The following is a 27,127-nucleotide window of genomic DNA, read 5'->3' as shown; positions in this document are numbered from 1 at the left end:
CTTTTGGGCATACCCTCAGTATAATTTTCCTCGTCTACCAAAAAGCTTCAGAATTCAGAGAATTCAGAATTTCAGGACTCCCAATTAGTCATTTCTGAATAATGGAAGTAGAGGTAAGATCATAAGACTGTAACATATTTTCTGGTTATTGAATGATTTTGTACATTGAGTGGGAATTACATGAATGAAACACTGAGGTTCTTGTTGACTCACAAGCCTGAAGAAGACAGAGGAGACCTCTGCACATTATTTGTATTTCTTTCATAATACATCAAAGTTCCCAAAACATTGTGAACATGCATGCCCTGAATTTTCTGGTCTTTTCCTTGAAGAGTAAGTTACCAGAAAGACTAATGACCAAAACCCATGCAGGGACTCATCTAAGCAAATGCTGTGGCAGAGCATGGGAAGAGGAAGAAAGTTTCACACACCAGCTCAACCAGCTCTCAGGTCTCAGACTTCACGGTTTGAGTTTGCCAAACAAAATACCCTGATTTGGCCACTTTCTGCAGATAAAATGTTCAATTTCCAGCAGACAGTGGTCTTTGAAGGGCTGAAATTGGACATAAGGTTGGATGCAGAGAGTCTGTAAGAAAAACAGTTGCTATGGTAGAAGCACCTGTGTGGGGGCACTGTGTGCACGTGTGAGCCAGGAGTCTTAGGCTAAGAAATGATCTAGGTATCCATTACTACTCCAGGTATTAGCTCTCAAAACCCTATAGATTTTACTGCCTCCATTTCTGTCTTGAAAGCAGCCCTGTGAACATTCTTTTCTGTGTATAGGGAGAGGTAAGCAGATTGCAGGAATGTGCAGTGTGTTGATTTTCTTAATGAGAATTTGCACATTAACATGGAAGATTTGCTCATGTACTGCTGAAAGCAGAAATGTGTTTTTCAAGTCAAACGATATTGAATGTATGAAAATGGGCAATTAGTATCATTTTGAATAATAAATTGAAGCTTGTGGTATTGAGTTGTTCATATGCGATAGCAGAAACTTCCACTGGAAAGAGGAACAATATACTTGCATAGAAATAGTGTTATTTTGTACAGAAATAGGTTCTTGTACAGAAATGCTGTTACACAGAGAGATGGGCTTTTCCCCCTTGCTCCCAGGGGACACAGAGGATGGGGTTTTGAGGTAGGTGGAAGGAAGGTGGAACCTTTTCTTTTCTTAATTGTTCTTTCCACCACATAGAAGTTGGCCTAAGAGGTTGTCCTGGACACCAGATGAATCTGGTCTTTCTTCAAAAGCTGCTATTGATTTCATGCTGTACGTGCTGATCTGACAAAATGTTTCCCAACTCAATGCAATCTGAGCTCCTCAAGAGAGGCTTCTTAGTGAAATCAAATCAAACAAAAATGGGAGCTTGGGCAGTTCATGCATTCCACAGTAATACTTTAGTCTGTGTGATATTTTATTGGATCAGAAGGGGATGCTGAGCTGGACAGTTAAACAAAGACCAGTAAAAGACTTTTGAGCACAGCCAGAGGCTGGACAGGTGCTCAAAGGCTGCTCTCCCAGTTTCTCTGTTTCTACTTCTACAGCCTAGTTTCTCCAGGGCACCTCCTATGTTTCTCTTACTGATACACAGCAAAGATTGTCTGGATTGCTGCTCCTGCTGTGTTTTGCCAAGATTAACGGTGTTACCTGTGAGATCTTTGAAAGCTGCCAAGGCTCCTCCAGGAGCACGTCTAGCCCACCCAGCCTGTACAAGAGTGACCCTGGTTCGGTTTGCCCCAGTTTTTCAGTAACTCTTATGGATCTCTTTGTCCTGTGAAATCACAGAACTGGTCTGTAGGTCCTATTTGCCTCTCTTGAGTTACCCCAAAGCCTAGTGGTCCCTCGGAGGTGGAAAGGGGTACCCCTTCCCAAGCATCCCAAGGAAAGGACGCAAGGCTCCTCAGAGCTGCTCTCTGCAAACTACCCGTGCCCAGACAGGACAGCGATGACACCTCCAGACGAAGTGTAGTTGATGTTTTCTTCACACCTGCTTCCTGAGCAAGGAACCTCAAGACCAATGTGGTCCAGGAGTGTCTGCACAAGTTTGTCACACACTGCCAGGAATGTGCTGAGTTGAATGCCCCTCTTGGAGTATTGGAAATACCTTTGTTAAAAGAGATTACTGAAGGGAAAAAAAAAAACAACAGTAAAAGGAGAAGTGTTTTCATCCTGGCTCAGACCAGGACACTCCCCACACGTCAAAGAGAGGGAGCGGATAGCTTCAACCAGCCTTTTTGGGTCTACATAGCCCCACGCAGATTCCAAAGGAGCTGTGTCACAACGAGTGAAATTGGGGTTGGGACCTTGCCAAAGGCAAGGGTTCTGCTGTGCAGGACCATGAAGATGACAGTCCCTGCCCCACAGCCCAGATGGATGATACCACTTCTTGTGGCCATGGTGTTGGGCAGAGGGGACTGCAATCACACCAAAGAGCAGAAACAACCCACTGTTAACTATGATATAGCACTGTTAGATTTTTCCTGACATTTTGTCTAATCTGTACACTTGGTTTAGCTCTCAGGCTGCACTGCTCTTGCCAGTGGGACTTGAGGACTGGCCTCCAGCCTTTGGGATAGGGCTCAAAAGCTCTTGGAGACTCCAGGACCAATATTGTTCTACCAGAGAGTTTGTTATAATCTCCTCCCTTTCAGAGCTAATCTCTCCCCGTCACAGGCATTCCAACATTAATGAGTACTTCTGAGAGCTCAGCTTTTCTACTAAGTGATAAGTTTTCCTCTTTTATTAGTCCAGTAAGAGAGTTATTACAGTTCCAGTGCCATGTCCTATTTGGATGAAAACTGCTTAGATAAATAGCAATGAATTCCTCCTCCTCAAATTATGGCCTTTCTTGGTGCTAGCACATGATGTGCCCTGGTGTGTCCCATCAGCTGAATGAAGGGTGGGAGGATTAGGAGAATGTGGTCCAAGGGCACTACTTAGAGGTGAGTGTTTGGAGGGGAGCTGGGGTGGACATCTAACACTTGTGGAGAGGTGAAAGAGGAAACTGAAAACCTCTGAGGGGACAAGACCCAGAGAAGAGATTAAAAATGGTTTTGTAGGGAAGCTTGCAACTTGGTCAATTCAAAAGGATTTTTTTAAAAACTGGATTTCTAAAGGAGAAAGCCCTGGGCAGCAAGGAGAAATGGTGTCCAATAGCAGCAACGTTCACTTCTGTGGGAAAGGTCCCTCTTCTCTCCCCCCACATAAGACTAAACAAAATGCCTTTTAAGCCAGCAAAGCAGGAGTGGCATATTTTTGCTGATTCAGCCAAGGATGGACTGGAACTTGCTCTACCAGAGAAGTCCACAGCAAGAAAACAGCATAAGGGTTATGACAACTGGCAGAAAAAATGGACAATAGGTAAAAGCCTGCCTCTGACAGAGTACCTGCCTGGCCAGTGCTAATTGGCTAATTTGAACAGTGGTACTTCACTTGAACAGGGATTTCTGATCTATAAAAGAGGGCATGTTCTGCAGGCTTTGCTCTCTCTAGGGACGAGACCCTGCTGCAGGACCAGAAGCCGCTGGAACCCCAGCCCCGCTGCCCGGAGGAGCCGAGAGGGCAGGGGGGCTGCCCCGCGGCCGCTGCCCGGAGGAGCCGAAGCGGGGGCACCTGTACCTGCTCCGCGGGGAGCCGGCCCGGCTGGAGCTGCCCGAGCCTGACACCGGAGCCAAACCGGAACCGCAGCTGCCTGCCCGGTCCGCCTGCCGCTCTGCCCCGGGGTTGGAGCTCGCTGCTTCCTCCCCGATGCTCAGTGGTGCTGACTCCTGCCCATTTGGTCCCCCGGTGGAGTAGTTTTTGACCCAAGCTGTGCAAAGTGCAGGCAGGTGATGGGGCAGCACGTGAAGCTGTGATGGAACATGTGGGACCTGCCCCTTGTGTGCCCGAGTTCCCCCAGGGAAGGAGGCTCTGCCATCCCTGCTCATTGCAGGACTGCCTTTCCTTTGGGATGCTCCACATATTGCCAGGCTTTACAGCCTCCTCCTTTTGGATTGTGATTCCCAGATTTTCTGCTATTACCTTTCATACCAGCTAAACTAAATATAAGATTTGTAAATAGAGGTGAGAAAATTTCTGCCACACCTTTTGCTAATATGTAATTGCATATACTCTTCATGCTTTCCATTGATAAGTAGGTGAGGAACTGTGTCACCTGTGCATGTCCCTGTGCATGTCAATGAAGCCAGTACTGTCCACCTCCAAGTGCAGGCTGAATTTGGAAAGGCCTGGTTATCAAAGCACTTTGGTCTGGTGTGTCTCTCTTAAAATCAGCACATCAATAAATCCCGTGCCCTTTAGTCCAGTGCTGCCATGTCTCAGGGGATCTTAGTGAGAAGATCCAGCCTCAAAGGGCAGGAACTGCAGGCATTCTGGTTTGTCAGCTCTTCCCTTCCAGTTCTGGAGACCCTACAGTTTCTTAGCAGGCTCTAGCAGAAGGTTTCTGCTTTTTTTTTCTCTCACCATGCCCACTCTTGGGAGAAGCCCAGAAGCTCTCTGGCTGGCTTCAGCTTGCCCTGCAGCAAGGGCAGAGGTTCCCCAGGTGCCATCAGAGACTTGATGTGCAGCAGATGGTTCCTGCAGGAGCACAGAAGGTGGGTAAGGCCTCAGTCCACACTTTGCTATGCTGTGCTTTGCATCCCTGTGTCTTGTACTGCAAACTGTCAGTCTAGTGCCAAATGATGGAACTGCCTGGTGGGATGGATGGATAGGGAGCAAGGAGTGTTCCTCTGTGTGTGTGTGAGCTCAGTCCATGTCCAATGCAGTGGCTGATGCCCGCTGATGTCCTGGGGGCTCTGATGACAACCGACTTGGTGAGCTGGCAGTGCCACAGCAACCGTGCCCAGGAACCAGCTTTCTTAACTGCTTTATAAAACTGACTTTATTTTTTTCATCTTGGCTATCTACTCTGCCTCCAGGGAGGGGCAGACATCAACCTCAGCAAAAGCTGCATGACAGAGAAAATCCGGCCACACTGGTCTCAGAAAAAGTTTAGTTAGTTTATAGGATTGCCATTTATCAGTATTAATCTAACACTGTTACGAGAAGACATTTGTGCAACCTCCTGGAAGTACCTGGCTATGTGTAATATGCCAGATATAAATAAATGCATTGTAAAAGTCAAGTCATACAGGAAGATAAATAAAGTTGTTTCCTAGGCTCATTAGAGTTGAAAGCTGGGGTTTTGTAGCAGGATGGAGAATTGCACAATTCAGTTTCGTATGGCTTATTACATGTGGATGAAAATAATTTTCTCCTACCCATCCTAATTATGATGTATAAGTAGAATTATTTTCCTTCAAGCACTTACATAGCTGATATTTATTTGTTTATTTGTTTATTTATTTTAAAGACCAGTGTATTCACTGGTAGGATGTATTTCTGTATGCCCTTAACAGATCTCTAAATCAAAATACAATTATTTATAGTAATAACATGACCTTTCACTAACTGAGAAAGAAAACGTTGCACAATAGCTGGCAGTTGTCATGAGTTCTCAAGACTGTTAGAAGTAATTTTGGCATTTGACTTTAGATTGTAGTTGTGATAAGTGTTTGAATAAGGTGTCCTAAGTTTTTTAAATTACGTGTATGTATGAAGTTTCGTGGGAGTATGAAGGTGCTTATGGAAGGCAAGGGGGGCTTGCAGTACTGATGAGGAGGCAGCAGGCAGAAACCAAAGCACTGTTTTTTTTTCACCCAATGTACAATTTGTTGTCAGAGGACTCCTTCTGCATCTGTCTCACAGTGGATGAGACAGCAAAGCCAGAGGTTTAATAGCAGCTACTGGGAGGGTAAAAGGGGGCAGTGGGGCCAGCTGGGGCCAAAGACTGCTGGGCTGCATCTGCTAAAGACTTGAATGAACAGGAGGAGACAAAAATGAGGAAAGGGGATGTAAAATTGCCAGCAATAAGGATGAGATGTATGTCAAATATGTATCTTTTTATTATTCAACTTTGAGACAAGGGTAGCGCTTAGAGGCTGATGTTTTATACCTTGTTATTCCAGATACCATAAACATGGTGCACATGACAGTCCTTGCTCCAGAGAGGAAGGAAAGCCAGGGTATGGGATCCATACACAGCACAAGCAGAGGGTGCCTTGGCATTTCCAGTTTGTCTGTAGTCCAGCAGGACCCTCCCTGCCTGGAACCAGTGGGTGACATTCACCAAAGCAGGCTGGGAGGAGTGGAATTGGCCCTTTGAAGGAGCTACATGTGACAAGGCAGCAAACAACAGCCACAGTCAGAATAGATGAGTCACTTTTCTAGCATATTTGAATACTGCTTAAATACAAACATTGCAACTGAGTAAAAAAGAAAATTGAATGCAAAAATCTACCAATGGCATACTGCATATACATGGAAATACATTACATGGTTTGCACAGTCATTATGTGTCTTCCTTCTGGACTGACTTTCCACAGTCTGAGACAGAAGTTGAAGCTAAGAAAAACAGAAGAGAAAGTTCTCCAACTAAACACATTGCTGTCTCGGCAAGTGATTCACTTCCCAAGAAACTGGGCTGTAAAGTGAAACATAGTTTCACAACAGACCATTTGTGTTTTCATATCCTATCTACCTCACAGCAAGAGGGGAAAGAGCAAGCAAGGGCACGGTGATGGACACAGGGTGCTCAACATGTTTTAGTATGAATTGAGGCCGGTCCCACCACCCACTCCAACCTGTGATGTTAACGGGGTCTGGGAAAGTCACTGCCTCAGTAGGGAAGGCTTAAGCAACATCCAAAATGCTTTATTTGATGTTGGAGACAGATCCCAATAGGCAGTTGTTCCCAACCCTCTTGGCCACTGCCCAGGGACTGGTGGCTACTGGAGGGTGTTCTGCACTCCCACCTCACAGAGGTGAAGGAAGTACATGCTGCTCAGCTGGAATATGGCTGTGAGGCCAGCTCAGCCTCCCTGGGGACAGTTCCAAACCCCCGATGCCCCTGAGTAATGCAGATGCATGGGGCAGAGAATGCAGCTGGGGCCACTGCAGGCCCCAGACCCAGGGGTGCTGCAGGGCAGTGGGACAGCTGGAGTCCTGCCATGGCTGAGAGCAACTCCTCCTGACCTAAAACCTGGTGCTTCTCCTGCCAGCCCAAAGTGGCCACCCCTGCCTGGCCCAGAGGAAGGCAGATGGGGTGCAAGCATGCTCACAGGGGACCTTTCCAACACCTCTAAATTTTGGCTTCAGTTTTTGTTTCCCCACTGTTTCCTTAGAAGACAAAGAGCTGCATAGAAGGTGCCTGCTCATTCTGGGCTGGCTAGGGAATCAGCAACGTGGCCCGTGTTGCACCCTGTGAGGTAGACGGAGATCATAGCACCAGGGCAGCGTCCAGGTAGAGAAGCGGTGGCACCAAGGAGACCTTGGATGGACTTTGTGGGTGCTGCAAGGAGCAACCCCAGTCCTCACAAGCACTGTTCTTTCCATGGGTGCATGAAGGACAATGATTCCCATCGAGACGCTGAGAACTGGATCAGGACAAACTACTTTCCATAGGAAGAAGTGGCAGTGTGTGCTGTGCCTTACTTCAAGAGGTGGTCTCCATCCCTGGCTTAGCCCACAGCCTGGCACACGGCAAGTGCCAAGGAGTGTTTTTGACCTAGGACATACTTATATTGGAGAAGAGCAGGACCCCAGGTGATGTGGATGCTGTGCTGTCTGCCAAGTAGCCCAGGATGCTTTTGCGTTCGCTGTGTGACAGGTTGGCTTTGATGTACAGGAACGCTTCCAGGTGCTTTTTTCTGTGGAAAAGAAATGGGCAGGTGTTATCTCCTGTGCCTGGTCTCCCCACACCACAGCAGTTGCCAACCTGGTGGTTGCCAGCTCAGCACCTGCTGATCCTGCATGGGACCCAGCACTTTCCCAGGAGGCTTGGGATAGGGTAGGGAATCCTCCAGGCAAAGGAGAAAATCAGGCCAGAATTTGGAATATATAATCAGGTCTTTTTTAATAGTTTATTTTTTTGTCTGATAGTACTGGGATTGCTGCAGCCTGGCAGGCAGTCCCCACTCATTTGTACAGTCTCAGGCTATATGAACCTCACCTGTACTCACATTTGACTATTTCCTGGTTCAATTAAAATTCCACATGAATATTTGCAAGCCTGTTTCAGGGCCTCTTACCGGATATCTGGGTATGTTGTTGCCAACGTTGCAACTTCAATTTTAATAGCACCTAAATCCTGAAGCCGGATTATTTCAGCCAGTTTGGGGAGCGCTGAATTCAGCCACATGGCTTGAGACCCCTGCCAGAAGAGGAGAGAGGTCAGCAGGGCATTGTGGAGGTGCCAACCTCCACCCAGCCCAGGAGCTGTGTTTCCTCAGGGATGCTGCCCAGCCGGCTCCCCAGGCTGTTACCTGGTGATTGGGAAGGACACAGCAGTATTTTAGGTTCCTCACTGTTTTCAGTGATGTTTATTGGGTCAGCCTTGGAGAGACTGGATTAGTTTCATGGTGGGTTTTAATCCTCCTTCACAAGTGGTATGGGGTTTGCCCTAAGACTGAGGTTTCCATGTCCACCTTGACAGACTCTCTCTGCTCTTCCCTCCCATCATATTTTCCTTTCCTTGGGTTTCTACACTGCCCAGAGTGTGTAGGAGGACTGATGGGCAAGGTAATGCAGTGCCAGGTGCTGCTCTCTCCCAGCTCTGCACACATCCCTACCTTCAGCAGCTCCAGGCATTGCCAAAATCTTCTCCCTGCCCACTCAGGTGAAAGCCCCACCTGGATCTGTTTTCTGGCTGTTGGACACCCCAAGGTGCCAGCTGCCTGACCTCCCACCCATGCTCAGCAATGCTCAGGCTTGTTCCTTCTCCAGTCAAATGTACATGGGGTGGTAGAGGACAGCACTTGGCTCAGCTTTCTTGTGGGCAAATTTAGAGGTGTGAAAGGAGGGAGGTGATCTCAGAGGACAGAGAGAGGTGTTTCAGCCATGCAGAAAAAGGAGGAGTCTTTGGTGGGGCAAACCCTCCTGTTCCAGGAACCCATCACTGCCCATTCCAGCCTGACCTAAAAGCAGCAGAGTGAGGGAAATGAAGGGCAAGGGGGAAGACTCAGAACCCAGACTCCATGCAAGTTTTACTGAAACCAGAGCAGTGCAGTGTTCAGCTAAATATTCTGACCCTAGTTAGTTAATATAAATCTTCAAAAGTAAACCACTGCCTACAAGACAAAGGAGGATGAAATCAGTGCTTTCCATTCAGGGGAGGGCAGGCTGGTGGCAGGGGAGTCTTCCTGCCCCAAGGCACTTGAAGACCTACTTCTGCCTAAGGACCTGCCTAACAGGAAATTAAGCTGAGTTGGAAAGGTTAATGAGAGGCCCCATAACATTTATTTTCCTGTTTTTCAATGTACCCATGCCCTGTGCTGTTGTGGATAGAGCAAGCACTCACGTACATTGCTGGTGCAAAAGTCTTCCAGGTCGGCAGCGTTCTTGGAGATATTTTGGGCCAGATTTTGCTGTTGTGCTGGATTTTTCAGGCTGACTTTCTTCTTCAGCAGCCTCACGATGTACTCTTTAACCAAACGGGCATGTATCTTCTCAACAATAGCCTGTCGGGAAGGAGAAGTGGGAGTCATCCATCTACCTTTTGCTAGTTTGCTCTATATTTGGGGACAAAACAAACTCTGTGTGTGTGGACGGAGGGTAAAAACATTTTGGGTGTTGTAAAACATGCCCGACCAAATGCCTGCTGCCCATCACATGTGAGGAACAACACAGGTTGCCAACCTCCCCATGACTGGTTACGTGACATCCTAGATGCCGAGAATTTCTTTGTACTCAAACTAATGAATGGTGGGAATTTCCAAATGTTGTTTCCTTCTGGGAAGAGTTGAAGGCATAGAAAAGATCTAATGTGTTAGAGAAGAAGCAGCAGTACTCCAGAGAAACAGGAATTAACACTGCTCCTCCTGTTCCTCTCTCTAATACACAAAACATCTTAATTCTGTTTCAGCTCTTAAGAGGACAAAGGCAGGAAATAAAATATTATTTTATATGGTGATGTTTCACATATACTCCAGCACCACCAGAAAAGTGGTTGTGGCTCAGCTATCTGGGATTTGTCCATCTCCTCTAGTCTTTAGGGCAATCAAAGGAAACAAACACTGTGATTGCATCTGTGTTTCAAGGTTGCAAAACCAATAAAGTAATATTTTGGGAGATCCCTAGAGCACTTTCTCTACACTAAGGGTGGTTTCTCTGCAAACACTGCAGCAGAGCTACAGAAGTCTGACTCTGCTGGAGAAGAGTATGATTTATGTGGTTAATCTACGTGGCATGCTGATGGAAATGCTGCCCGAGAAGGCTCTCCAATGCCAGGCCAGCTCACCAGCTTAATGCTCATCAAGGCAACTCCAGTTGCAGAAGATAAGACCTGGAAACACTCAGCATCCCAGAATTGCTCTTTGACTTACATGGTAGAAAGGATCCTTCAGGGTCCTGAAGTCTGAAATATGTTTGCTGGTGGTTTTAATGATCTCATTCATAATTTCATTGCTGGACTCCCACTTATTTTCTGTAAACCTCTTATAAATTGGCTGAAAAAAAAAGGAAAATCTGCTTAGTTCCCTCAAAACAAATTCTAGGCACACGTATGTTTTGCATTTCTACACATACAGTATCTTACACAGCAACAGCCTGGTGTGCAGTCCTGTCAGGGATGGCAATGACTTACAGGGGCAGGGGAAGAGAGGCCTGTATTGGGTAAGTGGTCCCTTCTCAGTTTCTCATGGTGAAGAAGAATGAGGGCTTGAAAGGGTCATACTGGAGATGTTTTTTTTACTTCCACATTTTTAATGTTTTGTCCAAACCATCTTTTCTGATTAAAGAATTATGGAACCATCAGGGAAAAAAATGAATCATGAGACCTTTTCAGTCGCAGTTTTTCTTGGCCAGAGTAAATAAATATGAAAACAAACAAAAAAGCACCCCTGCTCTGTCAGATGCCTTCCAAAAGGCCCTACAGAGAAAGCAGGAGAGACCATGGCTGAACATTCCTGACTCTTACGCCTTCCCCTCCACCACACTTGCTTAACTTAAAAAGCTTGTGTTTGTTATATATAGAAGAAAAAAGAAAAAAAAAGAAAAAAAAGAAGAAAGAAGAAAGAGTCATGTGTGATTGCTTCCTAGAGTTTGGAGAGTTAACACCTGCAGGTGGAGACTCTCCCTCCTGCAGCAGTTATCTCAGATGTGATCAGCATGTTTTATGTTTGTCTGCTCAGTCATGCCTATGTAGCTGCAGGCTTGAGGTTCAGCTCAAGGAGAGGTGATCCAGAGGTTTCTGACTGATGCTGAGAGGTGACCTGCCCCACAAACCTTCTGAATTTTGCTGCAATTGAATCAGAGCTTTGGGCAGGCGATAGCAGGGCAGAACATGCCCGGCACTGGAGGAGGCTGAGCCATGGGGCAGGAGGGAGTTGGGGGTGTATATAGGGTACCTTCAGCTGTGCAAACAGCTGCTGAAGCAGCACTTCAAAGCCACTGTTTTCAATGTCGCCAAGAGTGCTGAGGATACTGGCTTTATTGTAATCCTTTTCTGCCATGTTTTTCTCCGTGTAGTCTCTGCAAGACAATATAAGCAAGATCAGAATAATCTGTTCTCAAAAGAGATACATACAGATAAATTCACAGGTCTCCAAACCTTCCCCTGCAGGCAGATTGACCTCCTTCTGCCCACCCTGAAGTATTGCCTCGCCTCTTCCACACTATGGTCTGTTGCCTGCAGAGGAAGGTGCAAAGCCTTTGCTTTTGGACCCTCACCTAAAATTCCAGCAGTTGTTAATATTTGCAATCAGTATAGGCTTGTAGAATGTGTGCTTCTTGCCTTTCTCCTTGAAGTCTTCAAAAGCATCCCTGTAGCTGGAGGGGAGATGGGGAGAGGGTGAGAGCCTGCCCAGGGCGCTGGCAGCCCCCCGGCCCCGCGCTGCCCTTACCGCACCTTCTCAGGAAGGCGGGAAGCTCCTTCCACAGGCGACACGACAGCTCCTTGCCCATTGCCACACTGATGTTCTTGGCTTCTTCCTGGCTGCTGTAGATACTCTAAAAAAATTAACAAGCTCACTTTTAAAGGCCATCTGCTCCAAAAAAGGCTGGGTTTGCTGGATAAAAAGGCTACAGATCCTTAACTGCCGTAACCGTGGTCAGCTCTCCTGCATCCCTCTGGGACCGAGACTGTGCAGAGCAGCGGTGCTCATTTGGTGTGCTCCACCCAGTTCTGTGCTCCATTTTCACATGGGGAGAGATGTGAGGAAGAAAGAACTATTAAAGTGCTCGAGGCCAGGTTGGATGAGGCTTTGAGCAACCTGGTCTAATGGGAGGTGTCCCTGGCCATGCAGAGAGGTTGGAACTAGATGATCTTGAAGGTCTCTTCCAACACAAACCATTCAATGCTGATTTTGAAAGAAAGCCTATAAAATAGCTGAGAAAGTGAGGAAAGTGACACTTGGGTTCTTCTGCATTTTTTTCACTGAATATCATCTGATCGCATTAAAACAAACAGCTTAAGCACAGCACCTTCAATACATGAAGGGTTTATTTTTTAAAAAGAAGATCTACTAATCCTCTGCAGCCAGAGGAGGGAGAGCACTGAGCATTTGGAAATAGCGTGAGCATGTGGAGTAGCTCTGTCCCTGACAGTCTCCCTAGGAGCAAGCAGGACAACAGCCCCGCGTTGCTTCCTCGTGTGGCTCAACCTGTCTCTTGTCACTTTGCCGCTACATTATCCAGTGCCTAATGGCTGGGGGTTCAGAAAAGACCACACAGGGAGAAATGAAGGCAGCTTTCTGTTGCTTTGCATCCATCACATGCCAGACAAGGACCATGCCCAATCATGGGTTCAGGCTCCCGTGTACCACCCAACTCTGATTCTCCAGAAGAGAACACCCTCCAGAAGTGACTTGGCCTTTCGCTTTCCTGAATTGACTAGTTAGTCTCCAGTCCTAAACACAAGCAGGATGAAATTGTTTATTTTTTATATATATCATTATTACCTGGATAAGAATTATTGCTAGTAGTTCACTCTGAAAATGACCATTTAGTTTCTCTGGTTCTTTGTCTTCTTTCCATTTTTGTATTTCATCATCTAAAGATTTGCTCAGTGAATTTTTTATAGTAGCCTGTAGGGAACAGAGAACAACAGCATTTACCACAAAGTGTAGGTAGCAGCTCCTGTCTTATGCAGGTTTTACTTGCTCACCCACCATTTGTCTGGCTGAGCAGACCTTTTCCTTGGCCCTGGCTGAGAAATAAAGGCTTTTTCTTAGGAGACGCCCTACCCACCACTTCACAGCAGCAAGGACAACCCCCTCACAGCATCCATCTATTCAATAATGAGTTGATTATTTCAGGGTGGGAATGAAGATCAAGACCTACATCCGTTACCACCATCAGTGGTGATCCCAAGGGCAGGGGAGGGGAGTGGAGGGTAGGAAGGTGGCAGGCATCTTCACACACCAGATCCCAAATTCCCCCCAGCCATGCATTGTCTGTGTGTCACACTCAGAGCTAACCCCGTTTTTTCAGCTACTTCTGATCTCTTACAACTGGAAACTGAAACTGGAAACTGAAACAAAGTGTTCTCAGGTTTTATCTGCTCTGACCCTGCTGGCATGCACACTGTGCAGCAAGACTCTTGAAATGGTCTGTGTCGTGGCTGACATGTACTTCTGACCACCAAGTGCCTTGTTCATGTGCTTTGCAGCCCTCATGCCCACCTCTCCCACCTGCCAACCATCATGGGCTACAGCTGGAACTTGTCTTCTCATTTTCCAGGAATTCCAGCCCAAAATGCCAGAAGCACTAAGCCATGAGAGTACTGTAAAAGTTGCTTCTTTTTTCCATTAAGGCAAGAGTGATGCAAAAAACAGAGCAACTGTTATTTTCAACAGACCAGGTGATTCTCCATCAAAAAGACAGATTTTTCAAGGCCAGACGTGCATGCTTTGCACTCATCCAAGGTGTGGCATCACTGCAGAGACCAGAAGTAATTCTGAGTTCATTCATTGTCTGTGAGAGGGAGCATAAATCCCTCTGGGGATTTAACAGACAACTGGAAAGTTACCCATAAAGATTTGTTGTTAGGTTCCTTTCCGCCTTCCTACCACAAGGTTTGCAATAACAGCGCAGTTCTTTTCTGATGGCTCCTAGGGCAGAAGGCTGAGCTCACCAGAGGTTTGCTCTGCAAGTTCCATCTTAACAGAAAGGGGACCTGTCCCCCAGAAGGAAGCAAAAGCATTTTTGCTTCTCTCTGGAAGGATGTGTGACTCACAGTGTACACACAAGGCAAGTCAGAGCTCCTCCAAGGAGTCTTATGGGAGCAGTAAAGGGAAGAGGAGAGACTGAGCAGATTCTCACCTCTTCACTGTCAAGGTATTTCTTTTCAAGCTCTTTGCTGAGACCTGATGGCAAAAGGCTTCCAAGCTTAACTTTTTCCAACTCCTCAGCTAAAACAGGATCTTTTCTCACATCTCTGGAATGAAAAAGCCAAACAATCACATTTTCCAAGGGCAGTGTAATTCAAGACAGCTGTTGATGCAAATCACTAACACTTTTTGAGGATAACAGTGAAAAAACAGATGGAAATGTACATTGTCCATAGTCCAGACTGGACTTGGAGGAGCTGAATCTGTTCCAGGGGTGGGACCTGTGAGGGTAAGACCTTGAGCAACCCCAGGGAATGGAGTCATGTTCTGCCAACCCCCTGAAAACTGGCAATGGAGCTGGGTATGGGGGACCCAGAGAAGCAGGAGAGACTGGTTCCAAGACACAGCCTCTCTTCATCAATGCAGAGAGGTGATCCCATGAGAATGTGGCATTTCTTGGCTAGCTGGGAACACAGCAGGCAGTTTCATATCCCACTGTCACATCACCACATGGCAGCTGAGCCGGGTGCTCCCAAGCACCTTCAAGGGATTGGACCTGACAGCCATGGGGGTCTCAGGCCACCACTTCTAGGGGGGAACTCATCTGGAAGAAGCCTCCCCCTCTGGAGCTGCAGGTAATAACCCTGAGCATTGCCTGATCCTCATGCTTGCACATGACCCTGCTCCATGGAGCAACACTGCTGTGCTGGAAGCTGGGGTCAGGCTGTTGCAACCACCCTCCTTCTCCTGGACCTGGCCCCTGGGAGCACCCCAAAAAGCAGCTGCTGCCCTGACCAGTGCTGTACCCTGCACCCCGCTGTGCTGCTCTGGCTGAACCAGGCTCCTTGCAGCTACTGATTTCCAAACACATGCTGGTTCAGGCCTGAATATTCTGACCTAAAGCACAGCACTGCCTCTGGAAAACGTCCAGGATCAACACTGACTCATCACACTCTGACAGTGAAACACGAGAAGGAAAAAGTGGAGGTGAAGGTTGAACGGCTTCAGAACAGCGGAAGAGAAACTGCTGGTGTATTTAATGGTTTTCACCTAAGAAATGAGAGCTCTTGATTCTCCAACTGTTACTAAGAGCCACAACAAAGAACTTTTTTCAGTTCTATAACATACAGGGCTTGTACCAATGGAGGTCAACCCTTGGGTGATGATGTCTTCCCACAGGGGCTCACCCTTTGGTCTCTTAATCCAGAGGAGAGCACAGACTGCAAGTGATGCCTCAGCAACATTCTCCGTGCCCAGGATAATTGCGACTCAGGTTGTTCTATTTATTGGCTGCCCTCTAGTCCAGACAGCTGAAGTTTCTAAATTTTACAAGAATGAGACAAAGCTGCAAGTGGAATGGAGATCAGGGAAATGAACCTGCCCAATTTACCCCACAACTTAAGCCCTAAACATCTGTGTGCATGTCTGTTGCCCAGAAGCCTGAATGATGGGGTGAGCTCTTGATTTACAGACTAGCAGCCTTGAGTGTGTCCCTTCCAACTGTCCTGGCCAGCTGGTGTACATCAGCATGATGCCCATGACACTAAAACCAAGCCAGGAACTGGACTGCACTGCAGTGATACCCAGATACTGAATCATAAATCAAGCCAATACCCGGCTTGCAGCCAGTGAGCCTGTGTTGATTACCAGGGATAAACATGTGTAAAAGTCTCACTTACTTTGGATAAATGTTGTGCACCCATGAGAGGAGAAGGCAAATATCCTTGTGTTCCAGCTGAGACTCAGCATTTTCCTGTGCCTGGCAGGCAAAATAGTTGTGGTAGAGTTCTGCATATGTGCTGAACACATTAAACTCAGGAGGATAAAGCTGTTTAATGTACTTTGCAACTACTGTCAAATCTTCTTTCATTGTCTTTCCCATGTGGAGGAGGTTCTGGCCAACTGCAGAGAGCTTCTCAGTTCTGGGAGTACGGCTTGTGTCTTTCATTCGAGTCTCTACAGACTCTTTTACTGTAGCCATCCAAAGCTCCTTCCATTTCCTAGGTCTAAATTGCATGTGTTGGTTAGGTGGATTCTCCAACGTGTAGTTCTGATCCTCTTTCTCTTGCTCTTTCAGTGCCTCTACTGCCTGCTGCAGCAGCTCTGGGTTTATTTTTGCCAGCAGAATGGAGTCTTTCAAGACGCTGAAGACTTTGTGCTTCAGAACTTCGTAGATGGACTCGACATCTTGCTGGCTGATGTTCAGCCCCTCCTCACTTTTGCTAGACAGGCCCCTCTCCAGGACAATCAGATGCTGAGCAGCATCACAAAGTTTGTGCTCTTCAAGAAGATCCATGATTTGTTTGACTGGTGAAAAAAGAACAGTCTTGCTTTACTCAATAGTGAAGATTTAAATTTCTACTTTTTATAAAATGATGGCTCTGGAATACTCTTTAAAAAATGTTTGTATTTCTAGAATGCTAGATCGTAGGCTCCCTCACCATAGAGAAAATCTTTGTGTTTATTTAAAGATCAGATTATTCCTAGCCTGCCTCTAACTGGGTCAATGGTAATTTAAATGCCCATCATTAATGTGTTAAATACAGTCAGATACTAATGTGCTACCCCCAATCTTTACCAAAAATTAAATTTGTGGGGACCATTTATTTATGTATTATTCCCCATCCAATTAATATGACCTCAAGTAAGGAGCTTTAGAAAAAAATGTAGACAGAAAGATGTAGCTAAATAAGATGTGCTAGAGGAAATACCACATGGGTTTTCCAGAAATAGGTTGGCACAATCTGACCTGTGAAATTTTTTTGGAGGACACACTTAGCAGGCAAAAGAAACACAATTGAGTTATCCTATTTGAACTACACCAGCTACTCGATACAGTACAACCTGGGAAATCATGAGTTAAATTGTAGAAGTTATATCCCCAAATAAGTTTTTTAGGTGTGTAAGGAAAACCCTGAGTGGAGAAAGCCTGCATTATTCATGAAGTTCATCTTACTTCATATTCTCCTGAGAGACTATGGCACAAAAGCTGGGAGTGCCCCACTGGCATCTGCTGATTACACAAAGATCAGAGACATTATTGAAACCAAGGGCTTGGTGTATTATACAGGAACAACAGGATAACTTGAAGAGGAAATGGGCTGAAATTTAATAGCTCAAAATATGAGACACAAATTCAATAGAGCAAAAGTTACTTAGCAACAAAGAAGATTTTCTGCTGCAAGCTGGATGTGAATCAGCTTGAGATGGAGGCATAGGAGAGATGCCTGGATAATTAATATTTCATTACTGTGAGATGATGGGAAAAGTGTCAGATATGACCCCAGGATGCATCCAGTGAGGAATGTCCAGCTGAGGTAGGAAAATAAAACATGTTGTACTAGGCATTGGTGGTATCTTATCTGGAATATTTTCTGCAATTCTAGTTGCTTTACAACTGAAAAATACATTGGGAATGGGGCAACACAGCATTAAGAACAAAGGCACGGAGGGCCTGTTTTCAGTAGACTTGGTTCATTTAGCTGAGCAAATTCAAGGCCAAAGAAGGAAAACCACCACTTAGGGAAAACATTTAACACATGGAGAAAGAGGAGGCAATTAGCCAGGTAAAGGCTTGCCTGGAAATGTGATGACTTGTACTCAAACAGTGAGATTTTGGAAGGCCCCCTCAGTAAAGGAGGTAGGACTAAAAAATAAGCTTATTTAAGGTACAACTTGCTAAGTGCATGAACCAGGTATTGAGATACGTCGCCTGAAGAGGCAGGTGAGCCTTAGGAGTGCCAAGGGGCACCTTCTTCTCCAGTTCTGGGTTTCTCTGATCAGGTACTTTTCTACCGCCCTAAGCACCCTGCAGGGACTGTGCCCGCAGCTGGAGGAGCTGTATGTTCAGATGCCAGCCCTGTGTGCTGCTTGCTGCTGTCCCTGGGGAACAGGAGGTATCACAGGGTGATGCCTTCATCGAGGAACAGAGAGATGTGCCTTGGCTTCTCACTCACCCATAGATCTCTGTGCCCCCATAAGATGTAGAAATAAGCGTCATTTTGGACAGAAAATCTGCAAACTGGCAGTTCCTCAAGGAGTGTGCCCTTGGTACCAAAGGACCAGGACTTGAGGTCATGTGTCCCTCCAGCTCTTGTTTCCCCAGGCTTCTTGGGCAAGTGATTTCAATCTGTTGGAGCCCTTGTTTCTCAAGGGGATCATTTTCCACCTCATGTAGCCCCTCTAGAGATAACTATGGCCTATGAGGTGGTGCAAGGAAGATGGAGATGTACTTACCACTGGGTGGCTTGGTCTTTTTAATCTTCTTAAATGCACTTGTAAGGATATCCTTTATTCCTTTCTTCCCCTTTTCAGGGCTGTCCCCAGCAGAGGTGCAGCTCCCGTTACTTGTGATGGAAGATGCACGTGAGGGTCTGCAGGCTGCCTCTGGCCTTTCACTCATCTTCTCCTGGTACCTGGTCCAGATCTCATCTACAGAAGGTTCAGGACAGGTGGGGACTTGCCCAGCTACTGATGTTGAAGGGTTTTCAAGCTGCCTGTTTGCACCAATGCAGCTCTCTGATCCATTGCGCGTTCCAATAGGACCGCTTTGAAAAAAAGGCAACATTTTCATCATTTTCCTTCTACCCTGTAAATTGCAGAAAGAGCTGGTCAGATTATAACAGTTCGTATAAAAACTAACATGGCATCACGTGGCAAGGTGTACTCCCATGGAAAAAGAAAAAAGTGTCTCTGGAATGAGTTGTCCCTAAGTGGGTGATGTTGGGAACGCTACACATGTCTGGCATGAGCACAGCTCTGCAGGACAGCTCCTGAGCAACATCACCTCAATTAACTGAGCAGATGAAAGCTGCCCTCTGGTCTAATAAATAACTTTGGAAAAATTGATAAGTGATTTTAGGGGTGATTCAGATGGCCTGATTTGAGACCTTGAGCTTATCTGGTTACAGGAGAGCAGGGCTCTCCCATTGGGTTGCTGTGGGAGTTCCGATATGAGCGTGGATATCACAGAAGAATGATGTGAGTGGGGTGGGACAAGTGTCCTGTGCCTATTTAAAGGATCCAAGAAACTCCCATACTTTCATATGGCATTGGAATCAATTCCCACCTTCCTCAGGGCCTGTTTTTGCTGATCTCTGCTCATCTGGCTGCAGAGCTGCTTGTGGAAGAACCCATGTAGCTTACTGCAGGTTGAGTTTGCAAGTCCAGCGTGAAAAGCAGTTGAGCTGACTAAGCCAGGTATTGTTCCATCTGTTTATGTTGAAATGTGGGGCTGTGGTGCAGGCTGTGGCTTGTGCAGACAGAAATGCCGGTGAGATAAGGTCATGTAGGGGAGAAGGTTCTAACAGCAGAGACTGGCCAGACTGGACTTTTCCCAGAGCTGCTAAATGAGACTGATGCTAGTGACCGGGGCTGCTGCATGTCCAGAGCACCCCTCACCTGGCTGAGGGGGAAAGAGGAACAAGGCATCAAGAGCTGGGTTGTTTTGCCATGTTTAAACAGACATTATCCTGCCAGAGTCCTGCTCCACCACCACCACTCCTCTGCTTCAAGTAATTAACAATAGAAATTTGTTATTGTAACAACAACTTTTTAGAATTTAGAATTATTTATATACACACAATCACAGAATCGTTTCTTTCAGAGGAGACCTTCAGGATCACCAAGTCCAACCGTTAACCTAGCACTGCCAAGTCCACCACTAACCATGTCCACATGTAACATTTAATATATTACTATAAATTTATTTGCATAATTATATTCATTGATATAATTATTATAACCTTATAATTATTGAAAATAAACAAAGCGAGTCATAGTTTCCAGTCCCTGTTCTTACAACACTTCTTTTTAAGTGAACTTCTGGGAGATTAGTGCACTTCTGTATGAAGAACTCTGAGGCAAGTTCTGATTTACTTCTACTGTGTAAGGGGAGAGGAATTAGGCTGTAAATAAAGAGTTTGGCTGCAGTTACAAGGTCACAAAGTAGTGATTTTCAAATACCCTTGCTAAGTTTATGCTGTTGATATGTATCATGCTGATACAAACTGTGATACTTATTTCTGGGCAAACTGGTTGGGAGACTGTGGCTTTTCATTTTAATTTGGATTCCTCCTTCTGGCTCCCAGCAGCTTGGAGAGCTTTCAAGCATCAAGCTAGTGGCAGCAGCTGGATGGTGCAGAGAGCAGTTAGAGCCTGGTGTCACGGAAAGCTTTTATTCTCTATACTTTGGCTGCCAGGTCACAACAGGATTAGTAATGCTACTGCTTTTAACACACAATGAAGATGAAAACTTGCTGGGGAAGGAGTGAAAAGGGTGTGGGTGGGCACGACCTGGCTGGCTCTCAGCTAGGCTGGTGGTCTGTGACCCAAGGTGAAGTGTGAAGATAAACCTGAGGTGTGGCTGAGTGGGACAGTGGTGGTTCCCAGGGGCAGCGGGTCCCTGTGTAGGGTCCCTGCTCAGCAGAGCCCTCCAACCTCCCACACTTTCTGCGGAGGGAGGAAAACCCCCCACAGTTCTCTCTGCCTACTCCAGCCAGGATGCCTCATGAGAATCCTAAAAGCAGTGGAGAAGAGCTCATTTTTCGTACATTCTCAGTACAAACAAATATCATGGTAACAGGAATTTTCTATTAGTGTTTGGGACTTTCCTAATTTTTGTATTTTCTTAGGCTATTTTCTTAGCCTGCATTTCCCAATATGATGCTGTGTTTAGACTCACTCTGCCAAATCCCTTCCTTCCTGTTTGTTCAAGCACAGACATAGCTGAGTCTTTTCTCTCTCTCATATTATTCCAAACAAATAATGTATTGTTCCCTTTTTTTTGTTTGTTTCTAAACAAAGAAAATACATCTCCCTTTCCTATAGCCAAAGGTGACTTTCAGAGTATTTTGTTTTGATGAATTATGATCAGAAAGGTGGATTTCAACATTGTTTTTCTTCTTCTTTGATACTAAGATGAATTTCAGATATCTTTGAAAACTGCTGAATAGACACTATACATAAAAGAGTCCACAAGGGAAAAATTAAGCTGGTTAAAAGCTTAGATTTTAACAGATGGCAGAACTTTGTCCTGATAATGCTCTAAAAGGGCCATGCACGAGGGCTGGAGATGCCTGGGAGGGAAACAAGTAGCTGGGCATGTGCTGCCAGGGGCTGCGGCCTGGCTGAGCCCCTGCAGTCCCTCTGTGGAGCACACCAAGCCATCATCTCCAGCACGTCCCTATGCCCTCACCTGCCTAAAGAAGTCCCACAACCAAACTAGAAGAAAGATAAACTCAGGTCCAGGGGCTGCACATCAGCAGTGTGAGAGCTGTTGGCAATATTGGCATGTCAGGGTGTGCTTTTTCGTCTTGAACTAATGAACACCAACAGTCACACATCTGAGTAAGGCTGTCAGTGCCTTAGTAGCCATGCTCACATTTGGCCAGCTGGAACACTCACCCAGTGTTACCAGTTTGCCACTGCTGGTTTGCATATGTTTGTATCTGCAGCAGGAAACACCAGTAATCCCCAGCTGCCAGTTCTGCTATGAAATGCAGCCTCAGTCACTTAAGGGAAGTGGTACCAAAACCTCCCCCTTCCTCTCTTCTTTTTATCACTAAATGGCCGAGCACTTTCTGTAAAAACACCTGTAGGAAACTTCCTCTAACAAAAAAACCCCAACTTTCTTACAGAAAAAAACCCACCTTCTACAAGTAACACTCAGCTAAAAGCAGTTTGCACTGGTTATGACTGGAGGCCACAGGCCACGGGTTTAAGGTCAAGACTTGACATAGCTCATTATTATTACTAATTTACTGTTAATTTACTGTTATCAAAATTATTATTATGTGGCACTATAGTTTGTGGTGGGGAGTCATTAACTCAAATTATTTTAAAAATAATATAGTCAGTGTATGGTTTCCAACCAGAAGAGCTGCTGCCCTGTACAGAGGCCCTGTGCCATTAGGTGCTGCCAGGTGTCTGGAGAGGGACCCAGCGAGGTCTCTGCATGGTGCTGATCATGGGGTGGGGTGGGTGGCAAGGGTGAGGGAAACACCTGGAGCAGAGCCCTAACACAGAAGGACACAGCCTGGACTCTGGACATGGTGGCTTCCCATTTTCCCACTTGCCTCCTCAATGGAAACAGCCTTCATGCCCCAAGCTGAGGCATGAACTCAATCATCAGGGGCAGCTCATGGTTTGCCACAGAGTGCTCAAGGGAAAGATTTACTGATTACCCCTATTCTGAAATTTTTGCTGATCTTTTTATTGACTTCTTTTTCCTGAGCTGCTGCCAGTATTAACAAGCATTTGTTTGAAATTTTAGTTCCCTCCAGCCTGCTGACATCCTAGGTCAAAATGATTTACATCTTATTTTAGTGGAAATACCCCATGCTCCCAGAGCCCCTCAGAAATCCAGAGTTATTTAGCTAAGTCTGTTCTCTGTATTCACATCAGCCTTTTCTTCCACACTCACCCCTCCCTGTGATAGTGGGATCACCCCTGCCCACACACAACAAAATCAAAGGATCAAACCATCTTTTGAAGCAGTAAAGCAATGCAGCCAGGCTGTGTTTAGCGTAACTTAAACTATGCAGTGACACCCAAAAAAGCTGGTAATAAATTGAAGAAGAGTCTACAGAGATACCGACCCCCAGTCTTTGCAAGCTGGGGAGCCCTCCTAAGAGGTGGGGTTTTTTCCTACTAATTTTTGTTAGCTGGATTGAGCACTTAATGGAGATGTCATGAAGCTGGCAACTTAGTTCTGCTTGGGAAATCACAGTCCATAGATGAACTGGGCCACCAACACCCTCACCTTGAAGTGGGGGTACTTTGCATATCAAATCCATGCTCCTGTCCACAGACCCTTAGGGACATGCACCACCCCATGTGGTCCAGCACCATCCTGGTGGTGGCCAAGCTCTACTTCTAATGGGGTCAAAACATGAGGGGAAATAAAACCTATGTCTCCAGGAAAGAATTTAAGGCAGGAGCAGAGCATCCCCAGAGCACCCAATCCATGTACCTCAGCAGTGCTGAGCACCCCCATGGGGATTGGGGTGATGGGGGGACCCAAGGAACCTAGGCAAATGGCAGTGGCAGACAAGGCAGAGAAGCCCAGCACACCTCACTTGGCGTGAGGTGCTTAATCAGCATTAAACCATGTTATGATCCGTCTTAAATAATTTTTAAATGAGAATTTGGTTTCTTTAAATTACTGAAGCACAACTGAAAATGGTCCTGCGAACCAGTGTCTCCTGTTGATGGCAAGAAGTTTTCAAACAGCAAAAAAGAAGAGAAAATGACACATATATTGTTATTGGGAAAAAGCAGAGAAAATTAAGTTTAATGCACTCCTTATTCTTCTCACTTCAAATCTGGGGAGTATCATTTTAAACTGCTGCTGCTGAAAAAGAAAGCAGCTGCTGCTGTCTAGGATTTCATTTTCTTATTACCATACCCAAAGCCAAATCCTGTATCCAGGCTTGGAGTTTGCAAAGTTCACTGCTAGAGCTAACAGTGACTGAGAAGATACACAAATTCCCCAGGAGCCAGACCTAGATCTCCTGGAGGGCTCATCTCTGCCAGCTCTTTCAGTCTCTTTGGCTTTCCAAGATTTTTTTACAAAGAGAGTGACTCAAACAAACCTAAACCTGAGCTCTCTGCTCCCGTTTGATCAGCTCAACCAGAATTTTCAAGCCTCAAAGTCCTTTGGTGGGGACAGGCAGTTGAAGGCTTGGAGAATGACTATTTCTGCAGGTTTTCTGCTCTGAACTTGGCTGCTCTGGCAAGAGATCATGGCTTCTCCATCACCCATACAGTCCAGTCACAGAAAGTCTCCTTACTTTCCAGCAGCCTCAAGAAGTCCTATGTTAAACTTGCCAAGGAACCTAACCTTGAGGCTGAAACCCTCCAACTTGTGCTTGAGGGGCTGATGGAGTGGATGTGGGGCAGTTGCCCAAGGATGGGACTGAATTTCAAGAGGCTCTTAGGTGCTCTGGGAAAAGGCAAGTCCTAGGGGCAGTGGGGCTTCCCTGACTGGGAAAAAAAGAGACATCATCACATAACAAGGAGCATGGCAATGCAGAAGTGTGCCAGCTTGGCATGGTGACCCTGGCAGGGTGCAGGGCACAGGATTCAGACACTGAAATGGTGCTTTTCCAGTGCAACCAGGCTGAGTGAATCATAACGCAGTTATATTCCTGTGATTTGGGAGAAAATCCTTCCAGACAAAGAGGAGGAGGTGGGAAGTGCCACGCTGTGAATCAGTGCCTGATCTGGGTTCAGGATGCTTTGGTGCCCTAGCCCTATATCCTGACTTTGGGGAAAGGTGTTAAGGCGGGGGGAGGCACCAGGAGTCACTGCTCACCACCTGTGTTCACACCCTGAGGTCTGGGGGATGAAGAACAGCAACCAGACCCAGCCGTCGCAGCGCAATTGCCAGACGCAGATTCTTGCCGTCCCCAGCCCCGGGGTATGTGTGGAGCTGCTGTCCTCGCAGCTGCTGGAACAGCAGTTCGACTTACTCTCTACTCGGGTGATTGCAAGGTGAAACCGGTCTCCCTGACCGGGAATCCATCCTTTAGCACCTTCCACACGTTTTCCCTGCCTGTCTCAGCACACAACCGCGCAACAAGTGAGCCGGGAGGGAGGCAGAGGAGCGGGAGATGCGGGAGAAGCCCCGGCCCTACAGGGGAAGGGAGAAGCCCCGAGCTCGGCAGCACGGACAGGAGGGACGCGGGACTTACTGTGCGGGGCTCCGGGTCGGGCTGGCGGGGCGGCGGCGCGGGCTGCGGGGCCGCGGGCAGCCCCGGCTATAAGGCTGTCAGGCTGTCAAGGGGAGGGCGCGGGGGCGGGACCCGCTGGCGGGGGAAACCGCGGTGGCACCTCCCCTCCCCAGCCGGGCCCGGGCCAAAGGGAGCCAGAGATCCCTCCCGACGGGGCAGGCGTCCCCGCCGAAGGGGGGTGGCTGGCCCCGGTGTGGTCTCTGCCCCACGTTGGTCCCTGCAGAGGAGCTGAGCCGCGGTGTCACCTCCTGATGGAGCGGGGGGGTGGGGCACCCCGGCCTCACCCCGCCAGGGGGTTGTGTGTGTGGGGTGGCCTTGCAATATATAAAGGGGGCTGCTGAGAAAGAGAGAGAGAGGCTTTTTACCGGAGCCTGTAGTGAAAAGACAAGGGGCAACCGTTTTAAATGGAAAGAAGCTAGATCTGGATTGGATATAAGGGAAAAATGCTTTACAGTGAGGATGGTGAGGCACTGGAACAGGTTGCCCAGAGGTGGGTGCCCTCTCCCTGGCAAGGTTAGACAGGGCTTTGGGCTACCTGATCTAGTGAAAGGTGTCCCTGCCTGTGTCTGCAGTGTTGGACTAGATGATCTTTAAAGGTCTCTTCCAACCCAAACCATTCCATGATTCTATGTGTCTGTCCCCCATTGCAGCCTTGGGAAGCCAATGTTAGGGATGGAGTAGATGCCTCCAAAAGCTGTGCTCCCTGAGCTGGGCATTTCCACAGGTGGGCTGGCAGGGATGAAGTGTGTGCCTTGACCACACAACCTGCTGCAGTGTGGTCCTATATTGTGCCCAAAGTGCCTTCCCTGGAGTGGGCTCATGGTGTTCCCAGGAGACACAGATATCATCCAGAACCTTCAGTATGGTGGATTGAGTCCTTGCCTAGGAACTGGGAGGCACAGGCTTCCTTCCTTACCCCAAAGCCTCTGAACTTTGTAGAAGGGACATTTGTCTTCCTAGTTTCCTAGGCACCCACGTCCCTGGCTGTGGAGGTGGGCCTTTCACACTGTGCAAGCATGTGTGCTGCCAGGGCAGGGGATGGCTGGAGGACGGCCAGAGGACAGCTGAGTGACAGCAATGGCTGTGGGGGGCTATTGCAGAGGGTCTGTGAAGGCTGCCAGGGCTGTGCTGTCCCCTGTCTACATAGCCTTAACATGGAGCATCTTCTGCACCCATGTGGGTGAGATCTGGGCTGAAGCAGCTGCCCTACAAACAGAAAATCAAAATATTGTGGTCCTGCAGAGTCTGATCTCCTCTCTTCTTTCCTGGAAAGCACCTGTGGGACAAGGAGGGGTCAGCCAGCAAGTCCCAGTGCCTGGCTTTTGTGCCCAGGATGATTTCTCTTTGATATCTGATAGTTGTGATCTAATACAAAATGCAAAAATAAAAAGGGTACAGAGACTTAAAGCTGAGTATGAGCTTTCATGGTGCTGCTGATGCCCACACTCGGCACAGTGTAACTGCACAACTTTTGGAGGGGCTATGCAGGCCCAGCATGAGGGCATTTCCCAGCAGCAGACATGGTCTGAGGCCAAGATTTGTCCTGGAAGGATGCACCTGTCTGAGCAGACACGGTGCTGGAGTGCAGATGCTTCTCCTGGTCTGAACCTTTCAGCAGCCAGTGCTGCTGCTTTCCTCTCTGGGATGCTCCCCTAGCAGACCATGGTAAGCATAAAACCTCCTGTCCAACAGTATCTGCCAAAACAGGAAGCAGCAGTGGCGGAGCCGCCCCAATGGGCAAACCCATGATCTCTGGACTCTGGAAAACACTGATTCATCTCAGGCCAGTCTGTGGCTGAGCTGGACAGAGGGTTTCCCTCTGGGATTGCCCCAGGGGTGGGTCCCCTTACTGCCTGACGACTGGTGGCCAGAACAACCATTGTCAGGGGACAGAAATGCTGGGCACCACATCAGTCTGAAAACCACTGGAAACATGAAACAATGTGAGATTTGGCCCTGACATGCAGTAGTTTTCTCTGTGCTTCATCACCTCCTCCAGCATCAGTGTGAAGGGGAGAGGCGAGGCT

General features: G+C 47.2%; 1 protein-coding gene across 1 annotated transcript; it reads right to left on the bottom strand.

Annotated features, from left to right (window-relative positions):
- Window positions 1-5,924: 5,924 nt before the first annotated feature.
- TNFAIP2 (TNF alpha induced protein 2) lies at window positions 5,925-25,127 on the bottom strand. Its single transcript, XM_051622104.1, has 12 exons — window positions 25,062-25,127; window positions 18,604-18,955; window positions 16,047-16,674; window positions 14,360-14,474; window positions 12,997-13,122; window positions 11,946-12,046; window positions 11,768-11,866; window positions 11,446-11,569; window positions 10,423-10,545; window positions 9,403-9,558; window positions 8,131-8,252; window positions 5,925-7,749 (listed from the first exon to the last, which is right to left on the bottom strand). The coding sequence occupies exons 2-12, from the start codon at window positions 18,941-18,943 to the stop codon at window positions 7,608-7,610; spliced, it is 2,076 nt and encodes a 691-aa protein (XP_051478064.1). The 5' UTR covers window positions 18,944-18,955; window positions 25,062-25,127; the 3' UTR covers window positions 5,925-7,607.
- Between the last annotated feature and the right edge of the window lie 2,000 nt (window positions 25,128-27,127).

Source organism: Apus apus, chromosome 5 (genome assembly GCF_020740795.1).
Source record: "Apus apus isolate bApuApu2 chromosome 5, bApuApu2.pri.cur, whole genome shotgun sequence".
Classification (NCBI taxonomy): Eukaryota; Metazoa; Chordata; class Aves; order Apodiformes; family Apodidae; genus Apus; species Apus apus.
The sequence above is the reverse complement of the archived record's forward strand: the minus strand, read 5'-3'. Positions and strand labels throughout refer to the sequence as shown.